General features: G+C 39.4%; 2 protein-coding genes across 2 annotated transcripts; both read right to left on the bottom strand.

The window, feature by feature from the left end:
* Window positions 1-2461: 2461 nt before the first annotated feature.
* LOC131758960 (olfactory receptor 10Z1-like) lies at window positions 2462-5080 on the bottom strand. The gene is given in 4 exon segments (XM_067025245.1): window positions 2462-2517; window positions 4533-4604; window positions 4607-4933; window positions 4936-5080. Coding segments are annotated over 4 exon segments (600 nt in total).
* A 3624-nt stretch (window positions 5081-8704) lies between these two features.
* LOC131758906 (olfactory receptor 10R2-like) lies at window positions 8705-9188 on the bottom strand. The gene is given in 2 exon segments (XM_067025236.1): window positions 8705-9151; window positions 9153-9188. Coding segments are annotated over 2 exon segments (483 nt in total).
* Window positions 9189-11812: the final 2624 nt, after the last annotated feature.

Below are 11812 nucleotides of genomic sequence, written 5' to 3'. Positions count from 1 at the left end.
ACACGGGTTCGTGCCCTGGTCCGGGGGGATCCCACGTGCCGCGGAGCGGCTGGGCCCGTGAGCCATGGCCGCTGGACCTGTGCGTCCGGAGCCTGTGCTCCGCAACGGGAGAGGCCACAACAGTGAGAGGCCCGTGTACCAAAAAAAAAAAAAAAAAAAAATCAGTATCATTTAATATCACACTGCCCGAGTATGGAAAATCTAAAAAATGTATGTTTGTAATAACCAAAGGCAAAGATGACTATGGTTCCATTCTTCTCCTGAACCCTGCCAAGTATCTGTAAGTCCTTAATCAGATTATTAGGCATGTGGTGAGTCTTTAAGGTAAAGGACCAGTAGTACCATCTCATAAAAAGAGATGTCCGCCTGCCGATGCAGGGGACACGGGTTCGTGCCCCGGTCCAGGAAGATCCCACGTGCCGCGGAGCGGCTGGACCCGTGAGCCATGGCCACTGAGCCTGCGCGTCCGGAGCCTGTGCTCCACAACGGGAGAGGCCACAACAGTGAGGCCCGCATACCACAAAAAAAAAAAAAAAAAAAAAAAGAGATTAATAATATAGAGGCTAAAGAAGATAGTATTTATCTAAAGAATCAACAAAAATTCCCTAAGAAGATGGTACTGTTAGAGTTACATACAGCATCTTCTGAAATCAGATTCTGACCACCCATGCACTCAAGCAAAAAATGGTAATATGGGAATTATCATACATAACTTAATTGGGGACTATAAATATTCAATTTATAATATTATAACAATTAGAACTTGTATCAAATTTTCCTCTTGATCTCAGGGTTAAGTTCCTCATATTTCATAGTGATCTTTTCTTGACCTTCTGTTTACTTACTTTGAACTGGAATCCCTGCTGCTCCTTGGTAACTCTCTTCTTTACAATTTATAGAGGGGAGCCTGCCTCTGAGACCCAGCCCTGTGGCTACATTCTTGATTTTTCTTTTATGATTCCTACTGCTTGGTTGGGACTCAAAAACTATTCCACCTTAACAGAACTCTCCCTTTTACATTTTATGGGCTTCCCTGATGCCAAACATTTGCCTGGAAGCCATCTGATTCTTTCTTCCTATAGCCAGATCCATTTCCCAGTACCTACTCTTCTCAGGTCTCTGGATCTAGGTCCATCTTCCTACATTCTCCAGTCAGACACTGTGCCAGGTAACAGCACTTTACTCTTCTTTGGCTGGCTATATCATGAAATATAAGATGCTGTACACTGCCGGCGCTGGCTTCTGCCAGAATGAACTAGGTAACAAATATGCCAGGCTAAAGTGATACTGCCTAGAAACTCCAAATAATAAAATATGGTCACATTGGGTGTTTCATGTATGGCAGACTCTGTTCTAAAGATTTAATCTTAATCATCACAAAAAGGTCTACAAAATAGATACTGTTAAAATTTCATTTTGCCATTGAGAATGGAGGCACAGAAATGTTAATAAACTTCCTCTAGGTCACACATCTAAAAAGTGGCAAAGCTAGGCTTTAAACTCAGGAAATCTGACTCCAGAGCTTTATGGAATTAATTGACTCTTTAAAGAACCATGAGTTGGGCATATGTGGTCATGTTCACATCAGAGGGACCTCTGCTTTGCTATGTGTATATGTGTGTATATACCTGGGAGGAGGATTTGTTCTCTTTAAGCACATGGCCATATTCGTAATCAAGGGAGGGAATTTGAATCACTTAGGCACATTTTGTAAACTATTTCTGCCTGTCACCCCAGATCAATTGTGTCAAGATCTATTGAGATGGCTCCCAGGAACATATACTTAAAGATACCTCATGTGATTTTTATACCCTTTCATACTTAAGACTACCACATTTGGAAGGTAGATTGACCTTTGAGTATTACACAGCAATTTTTAGAACATCTTTACCCATCATTGCTGTGTGCATTTAGGGAATATTATGCTAGATGAACTGAATACGTTTTGGAAATGAATTTGCTCAAATACCTCAATGCAATAAGGAGATTACTTCCAGACCTAGTGAAAAGGAGCCTAGAGTACATGGATTTTCTCCCCTAACCCAAGTCCTTTCTGCCATTTAACTAAATCTCCTACTTCCCTACAATCTATTCTCTTCTCTTGGACTAGCTTTCTTCCTGCCAAATTTGATTTCCACTTAATTCTCCCTAGAGGATGTGTTTCTTCCCTGAGAGCATGGAAAAATATGGATTCCTATCTGAAAAACATCCCCCCAATGTAAGTTCTTTCCTCTCTCTTAAGTCTTGTCCCACTTCTAACTCATTGAAGAATCACACGAATCCTACATTTTCAGAATCTCTTATGTTTCAATTTCTTTCAGTTTCCAATACCTCTATCCTTGTTCAGGTCTTTTTGCCTTTCTTTAAATGATGGCAATGGATTTCTTACTGATCTTCTTGCCTCTGTTTTCTGCTTGCTGAGATTTATCATCCTCTCTGCTTCTGGATTAATCTTCCTAAATCACTTTCCAGATTCCACTCCACTCTGCTTAAAGGTATACTGTGTCTTATCTTCCACTGCCAAAAGCATCAAGTCTGAAGCAAGGTATTCACAATGCTCTCCTCAAAGAAATCTTAACCCAAGTTAACATCACCCATCATTTGTGAGATATTTTTGTCCCACTGGACAACTCACCACACTCTGTAATAAGCCTATATTGTCTTGCCACTGAGACTGTAGTTATTCTGTTCTGTCTTCTTAGAATATATGTACTTTATTTGCACTTACTGCATTCAAAATTTACTCATTCTTTAAGAACAAGTTCAAGTACTACCTTAGACATGAAATCTGCTCTGATCCTCCACCAAGAATAACCTCTCCCTAAACTAAAAACCAGTATCACTTTGCTTAGCACATTATTAATAGTAGCAGCTGACATTTATTGGAAGATTATTATGATCCAGTTATTCCACTAAATTATTTACACATATGACCCTGTTTAGTCAGCAACACAAAACTACGAAGTTACAACCATTTTACAGGTGAGGACTTTGAAGCTGAGAAAGATTAAATAACTTACCCAGGGTCACACTGTAAGTGGCAGAATCTGTTTCAAACTCCTTCCTGACAACTGTGTGAATTCATTCCACCTTTACTTATCCCTAGAAATGTCTCGTACCATGCATGACATATTGTGAGTGGAAAGTAAAATAGGCAGGATAGAGAGTTCCACCATAGATTCTAAAAAGTAGTATCCATACTAGGGAGTGACTCAAGTTAGGAGGTCCTTACACCCAAGATTAGGAGGCCATTATAGAGCAACAACTATTATTGAGGAAAATAGGGAATAAATCTATTTTCTGAAATAGAAGTTACCCAACTAGAAGAGCCAATTAAAAAGAAGAGGGAAAAGTAATAATGAGCCAGAGATAAAGAAGACAACTACATAAAAAGATTAAAGACACCTTTTGGGAGAGAAAAAATAATAATAACTGACCTCTTCGTTTAGGAAAGCATTCAAACTGATTTGCCAACCTGATAGTCACTGAGTTTCAGATCTTGGAAGAACATTACTGGTCAGATAATCTAATTATGTAATGATTTTAGAAATCTCTACAGTATCCCTGGCAGGGCCCCAGCCAGCCCTGCTTTGAACTTGGGCACTTGAAACTCCCCTCATCTTGTTTAGCTCAGTTAGAAAATTCTTAATGAACTGGGTTTCAGGAACTAAGTGTGGTGTATGGGAGGCTGAAAGTGAAAATTCAGATTCTGAGATCAGTGTGAGTTAAGCACAGTAACCAGAGCAGAAAGTCCTGCATCTGCATTCCCCAGAAGCCCGGGGGGGCATGCAAGAGACAGGATGGGGCTCTCTCGGGGAATTGGAGGTGGGGTAGCTTTGGCCTAAAGCCATGAATATCTGGCCCATTGGCCTGGGTTTCTGGTGTATGTCCAGCCTACATAGAGGAGACTATCCCATTAGGGTAGCTTTTACCCAGCAATCTCCCTCAGAAAGCATTTCTCAGGGGTGTCTGCACAGCCCCATTTCTTAGACTATAAACAGTGGGATTGAGGAGGGGAGTCACCACAGTATAGGTGACAGCAATAAGCTGGTCCTGCTCAAGAGAGTAACTGGCTTTGGGTCTCAAGTACATGAAGGAGGCACAGCCATAGTCAACAATGACCACTGTGGGGCTTCCCTGGTGGCGCAGTGGTTGAGAATCCGCCTGCCGATGCAGGGGACACGGGTTCGTGCCCTGGTCCGGGAAGATCCCACATGCCGTGGAGCAACTAAGCCCGTGAGCCATGGCTGCTGAGCCTGCGCGTCCGGAGCCTGTGTTCTGCAACGGGAGAGGCCACAACAGTGAGAGGCCCGCATACCGCAAAAAAAAAAAAAAAAAAAAAAAAAAAAAAAAACAATGACCACTGTGAGGTGTGAGGGGCAAGTAGAGAAGGGCTTCTGGCTTCTTCCTCCCCTCATTGGAGGGGATCCTCAGGATTGCTGTCAGGATGTAGGTGTAGGAGATAGTGATGAAGGAGAAGGAGACCAGGAGGACCAACAGGCTGAGGATAAGGATCCCTAGCTCACTCAGACCTGTATCTCCAAAGGCCAGGCTCAGCACTGGCAGCGTGTCACAAAAAAAGTGCTGGATCTCATGGGAGCTGCAAATGGGAGGTGGAAAATGACCAGTGTCATTCCCAGCCCAAAGAGATACCCACTCAAGAAGGAGGTGCCAACCCAGCTGGCATAGTGTAGTGAGGCACAGATGGCTACATATCTGTCAAAGCCCATGACAGCCAGGAGGAAGCAGGTGGTACAGGCCCACGAAGCAGAGAAGAACATTTGGACAGCACAGCCCACGTAGGAGATGGCCTGCCCACCCCTGACCAGGCAGGAAAGCATCCTAGGGATAATGCCCAAGGTATAGCAGGTCTCAGAGAAAGGTAAGAAGGAAAGAAAGAGGTACATGGGGGTGTGCAGATGGCTGTCAAGCCGATGATTATGATAATGAAGACATTGCTGGTCAGGGCGAAAAGATACAGGGAGAGGAACAATGCGAAGAGCAGGAGCTGCAGTTCCCCAAAGCTGAAGGAGCCCAGGAATACAAATCCCCTGTAGAAAGTTGCATTGGTCTGCTCCATTCTGAATGACATCCCTGATAGATTTGATTCTTTCCATCTTGCCAGAATATGCCTTGTTTCTTTAGAAGGCAAGATGAGGTGGATTCTCATTTCTTTGTACCTGTTCTAACTCAAAGAGAAAGCTCATTTTTAGACAGCAATAAACTTCAGAAATACACTTATTAGACACAAGGATGTATGGATCTATTCTCACATGTGTATGTGTGCATACATGAATACAAATATACACAATATGCACATATGTGCACATACATACATGACTACACATATGCAGGCACATATATATATGCATACCCATGCAAAGCACTCACACATAATTATGCACATTTTACACATTCAAAACTCTGCACTGGTTAGGATCTGCAGGGAAGGGGAGAGGCAGCACATGGAAAGGAGGGCCTGTGGAGTACGGAGTTCTGGAGTTTAGCAAGAAACACAGTGAAAAGCCATTGCAGAGTGACATGTTAAAAATTAAATAGAAGGGGAGGAACGAAGATGGTAGAGTAGAAGGACGTGCTCTCACTCCCTCTTGCGAGAACACCAGAATCACAACTAGCTGCTGGATAATCATCGACAGGAAGACACTGGAACTCACTGAAAAAGATACCCTACATCCAGAGGCAAAGGAGAAGCCACAGTGAGAAGGAAGGAGGGGCTCAATCACAGTAAAATCAAATCCCAAAACTGCTGGGTTTATTGTTATTTACCTTATTGTTGATATTTATTAAATTTCATGTATGATATTTTAATTTAAAAATGTTTAGGAAGGGAACTAAAGAAAAAGAGAAAGGGAGCATCATTTACCATATATATACATATATATATATGTATGTATATATAACTATTAGCAGCTTTTATTTAATTAAAAAGAGCCACAGGGCTTCCCTGGTGGCGCAGTGGTTGAGAATCCGCCTGCCGATGCAGGAGACACGGGTTCGTGCCCTGGTCCGGGAAGATCCCACATGCCGCGGAGCAACTAAGCCCGTGAGCCATGGCCGCTAGGCCTGTGCGTCCGGAACCTGTGCTCCGCAACGGGAGAGGCCACAACAGTGAGAGGCCCGCGTACCGCAAAAAAAAAAAAAAAAAAAAAAAAAAAAGAGCCACTATTCTTATCTGTGTGAGGAGTTTGGGGAAGTATGTAGTAGATTCAATATTTTTAAACTGGAACAATGTTTATTTTACCTTTGTTTCTTCCATCATATAACCAGTACTCAGTAAATAGTTAAAGAAAGAGTAAATAATTTATAGAAACTGAAAGCTGGCTTTAGCAATTTATTAAATTGATATCAGTCAGTTGATTCCCCCCACATCTTCATTTTCCAATATCAATACTGAAACTGCTTTTTCCTACCTAAAAAACTTGACAAACTGTTACCCAGTCCAAGCTTGTACTGTTCACTATACTACAGGTCAATAAAATCGAGAGATGATTTGTTGGGGCAAAGAATAGTGACTTTATTCAGAAAACCAGCAGACTGAGAAGATGGTGGACTAGTGTCCCAAAGAACCATCCTACCAGAGTTAGAATTCAGGCTTGTTTTATACTAAAACGGAAGTGGGTAAAGTCCTGATTCCAGGATGTGTTAATTTCTTCCTTCCTGCAGCCATTCACAGGTAGGTCTGGTTAGGGTGTTTCCTGTGAGCTGAACAAAGGTATTTTAGCTTATAGCTCATTACATATGAGACAGGGTTCCCAGAGATGGGCCATTATGTATAATTTAAGCTTATAGGTAACATCCCTTTGGTGATTAACTTGTAGCAAAAGCAATAGGATATAACGGTTAAAAGAAATAGCTCTAATATGGAGGCAGATTTGTTCTTCCCTAATACAAAATCAGAGAGAAGTAAAAATGTCTTAAACTAGGGGATGAGTTGATCAACTCAAATGATCAGTTCCTTTGAGTTCCTCTAGCTTTCTTTAGATCTATATATTGGAGGGCATGTATGGTCTTGTATAAGCAGCCTGAAAGTGTACAATCTGAAAAACTTTAGATACATTCATATTTTGAATATACTCACATAATTTCAAATCCTCAACCCCTGTTTTCTAAAATGAAAAAATGAAAACTTAATTGCATGGAGAAGGGACTCAGGGAGCACTGATAAATAAGAAACAGACAAAATGCTGACAATTTGCAAAGGAAGAGGCACTTGAGAAAGCTAAAAAGGACTATTTTGCTGTAATAGGAATGAAGAAAATATTAGAATAATTGTGGTACAAGTACATTTGCAGATGCAATGACAAGAAAAAGAGGGGATTTCAGTTTGATACCTTACATTTTCCCTAAAGTATGATGCAATGTTATCAGGTAACATTGTGTTTGGAAGGAGTGACTGAGAGGGTTATGGGAGGAGAGAGTAGTTCATCGTTGTTTTAAGTAGAAGTGAGCATATGTGCAATACCTTCTGCAGAGAACAGAAGATTGATAATTGGTGATAATTGATAAAGAACAATACAACTAAACTAATCAAAATAGGCTTCATAAAGATAGGAATGTGGGTATATAATAAAAAATCCTTTAGTCTAAAAGACATAGAGGTCAGAGAAGGATACACAGGCAATAGAGCTTATAGGGAAATGTTAGGGAAGAAATTCAGGCTGTATTAGTATAAAATTGACTTCCAAGACAAGGGAAATGATTATCCTAAGTTACCTGGAGTATTATACCCATTTCCTGGTGACTCTTTTGAAGAATGCTACTAACAGAATGGAAAGTAGCTTGAGAATAATCCAAAGATGACTAGGATTTATCAAAGGAGTCATCAGCTAGGTTAAAGGTGTTTTTAGGAAAGCATACATCATTCATCTTCAAATATTTGAATTGCTGCTCTGTAAGTGAAATATGAGACACAAGATATGCATCTCTGGAGATAATAAGTGGGACCAAAAGGAAGAAGCTATATAAAAGTGGAGCTTTATAACAGAGATATTTAACAGTGGTTAAACTAGAGGCTGAAATACTGCAAGTGAGATTCCTGCAATGACAGAACAGTTGGAAGTGATAAGCTTGGGTCCATTCCAACACTAATAGCTCATGGTTATGTTAATAATTTTCAACTAGACTTATTTCATTTTCTCATGATTTTTTGTGAAGGGTCCTGTTAAGGTTTTGCTAAACTATTGAGAATTTGTGATGACTGAACCTTCTATACTGAATTACCATTCACAGTGTTACTTATCCTTCCTGGAAGAGACCGATATCATTCTAATTTAAGTATTCTGAAAAATCAAAATACCTCCCTGTTCAAGTTTAAGAGCTTTTGAAATGTGCATCTGATTAAGTATTACCCCAAGTTTAAGAATGCATTTCACAAAGACTATCAAAATAATATCACGGAGAATCTTTCACTATGAGGTTTTAAAGTGTTATGTAAATGAAAGACAACAGTATCATCATTTTATAGTTATTGATATGTCCTCAGAAAAGATTTTTTTTGTGTGTATGTGAAGTATTCTCATTATAGAGCTTTAGGATAAAATCCTCTTCTGGCAGTCATTTTCTGAATGGACATCTGGACATCCTTGTTCCTGAGGCTATACATCAGGGGATTCAACAATGGAGCCACAACTGTGTACGCTACTGTCACAAGCCTATCTTTGTTGGATGAGTACTTGGATGATGGTCACGGGTAGACAAAGAAGGCACAGCCATAGTGAACAATGACTACAGTAAGATGGGAGGCCCAGGCGGAGAAGGCTTTTCACTTGCCTTCAGCTGACGGGATCCTCAGGATGGTATGAGCAATGAAGCCATAAGAAATGCAAATGACAAAAAAAAAAAAAAAAAAAAAAGAAATGCAAATGAAAGCCAGGGGGACCATGAGTGCTAGAACTCCACCAATGAAGATGACCACTTCGTTGATGTAGGTATCAGTACAGGCAAGCTGGATAACTGCTGAGATGTCACAGAAGTACTGGTTAATCTTGTTAGGGCCACAGAAAGGTAGTTGAAAGACTAAGAGGGAGCCTATCAGTGGGAACAAAAAACCAATCACAACACAAGTGGCTGCCAGTTCTCCACATACCTGCGAGCTCATAAGGATAGAGTACCGAAGTGGATGACAGATTGACGGTATAGCGGTCATAACCCATGACACCAAGTAACATTCAATTAATGACAGCAAAGCCAAGGAAGAAAAACATATGAGTGTCACAGTTAATAAATGAGATTGTTCTCATCAGAGACAACAGATTTATAAGCATCTTGGGCAGGATGACAAAGGTGTAGCCTCTCTCAGAGATGGAAAGGATCCCTAGGAAGAAGTATATAGGTATGTGGAGGCTGTGATCCAGGTTAATGACAGTGAAAATGGTGATGTTTCCACTCAGGATAATCAGATATAGGCACAGAAAAACAGCAAAGAAGATGAGCTGGATTTCTCCAAAGTTGGAGAATCCCAGCAACAGGAACTCTGTGACAGAGGAGAAATTAGTTTGGTTGACTTGTTCCCCAATATTCATCTACAGAGAACAAGAATGAAGAAACATTTTTTTACCATGAGAGGTGGAGATAGTTAGTTCCACTGTGGGTTGAAGAATACTAAATAGGAGAAGGGGTAAGGACTAATGCTAGTAGGAAATGCTCTATCAATCATGCCAATTTATGGAATTGTTTCCAAAAACTCAGATTACATGTTCCCGGTGACATTTCTGCATCTCTCATAGTGTTTAATTCTAGGAAATTATTTTCACACTCCCTATTTCAAATACCAATTAGGGAATGAAAGTGTCTGAAAACTTCCTGCATACCAACTTAACTCTACCATTTATTATCTGTGTAATCCTCTGTGCCTCAGCTTTTTCATTTGTAACATAAAGATACTAAGAGCACCTCTTTACTAGTTTTCTTATGAAAATTAAATCACGTAGCAGAGCACAGGCATCATGTGAACTTCTAGTAAATGTCAGTTTCTGCTACATAAGTTATTTAATTTTCAGGAAGTAGTGCTAGTTTTTCTTAAGTTTCCTTTTGGAGATACTTTAAACATACGTCTGCTTCAGGTTTTATTTTTTAATCCTATTGTTTTATTTTCAAAAAACTACTGGACCAACATGCAAACCCAACTCCTATTTGTGTTTATTTATGGAGACAATAATATTGTGTTGATTTTAGTTCATCCTTTCCCCTAATCAAACAATCTATTTGACTCACTCAATTGATGGGAGTTGGGTGGGACCTTAGTTCATTTTAAGTAGCTCTAGAGAAACACAAAGTTCTTACAGTCAGGTTGGTAATTGATCTTTCTAACTGCCTACCATTCTGCCAAGAATATAGACCTGATTTAGAATTCTGCTGAAACTGTAGTTTCAGACTTCAGAAGGAAATAAATCGAACCAATCAGACCTTACTTCAGTATGAACCATTACAACTCTTCACATTTTCCCTGGATTTCCAACAGAACTCACCATTGCATGGGACACACCTGGCCTCAAGGAGTTTCAGCTCCTCCAATTACTCCTTACTAAAGGATAAGCAAATCCTTTCTGCTTTAATTCAGCTAAAATCAAGTTTGAATTTGTAAAGTAATAAAAAAAATTAAAGCAGCCTAATAGTTGGAAAACATAAGGCACAGAAATGGAATACAAAAATAAAATTTTTTACCTAATGTATAATAGCTCAATTGAAGAAACCAGCTGACTGTTAATCCTACGTTTTTGAGGTATATTTCTTAATCTAGACCATCTTTGAGTGTTTTCACTTCAGGGTCCCTCACTTTCAAGAGAAGCGGAAGTATCAGTTTCATTTTTCTATCTGAATGGAGCATAGTGACCATTAGGTTAACTGGTAGATTTGACAGGTTTTCTGAGTAGACAAGTCATTATTTCTATCAAATTATTTATTCATTAATGTGTTAATTTATTGATATAATATTTCCATTTACTCCATATTTACTTTTTAAAATTTTTTTAAATTATTTTTATTGGGGCATAGTTGTTTTACAATGTTATGTTAGTTTCTACTGTACAGTGGAGTTCCCTGTGCTATACAGCAGGTTCTTATTAGTTATATATTTTATACATATTAGAGTATATATGTCAATCCCAATCTCCCAATTCATCCCATCCCCGATACATATCTATTTTAGTATAAGTAAAGTACCGTTAAGTAAAGTCCCATTCTTAAATAATAGTAAATCACCTTGCCTTCTTCAACAAATGGAAAGACTATGTCTTCTCATCTTGCAAATCGCCTCTGTGCTTTTGTTCATCTTTTCCCCTTCACCTGGAAAACGTTTATTCACTTTCTATTCATTCTTGATCACCCAAATAGAAGCTGCAACCTCTGACTACTCTGGTCTCCAATGATAAGAGTGATATCAACTTTCCCTTCTCTTAAATTATTTAGCTACTTTCTATTGTGTATGAAATGTATCATGAAAGTACCAGCCTCTACTTTTTCATACACCAGAGTGTAAATGCCTTGGTAGCAGTTTTGTATTTCCCATAGCATATGAATACAAATTGCTACTTAAGAACTATTTAGGAACAGAGATTCAGCTCACAACCTACCAGATCATACTGCAAACTTAAAATTATTTTACCTACATAATAACGTGTCACACAACCAAGAAGTTGTAGAACATTAACCAGACCCAAGTTCTCATGAATGTCCCTACCATTGCTTTTATTATTATTATTATTACTATTACTACTATTCTGGTTCTTCAAAATACCTCAATGCATCACTAGATGGCTAACAAAACAAACCACCAGGATATTCCCTGAAGAAT

Source organism: Kogia breviceps, chromosome 1, assembly GCF_026419965.1.
Source record: "Kogia breviceps isolate mKogBre1 chromosome 1, mKogBre1 haplotype 1, whole genome shotgun sequence".
Classification (NCBI taxonomy): Eukaryota; Metazoa; Chordata; class Mammalia; order Artiodactyla; family Physeteridae; genus Kogia; species Kogia breviceps.
The sequence above is the reverse complement of the archived record's forward strand: the minus strand, read 5'-3'. Positions and strand labels throughout refer to the sequence as shown.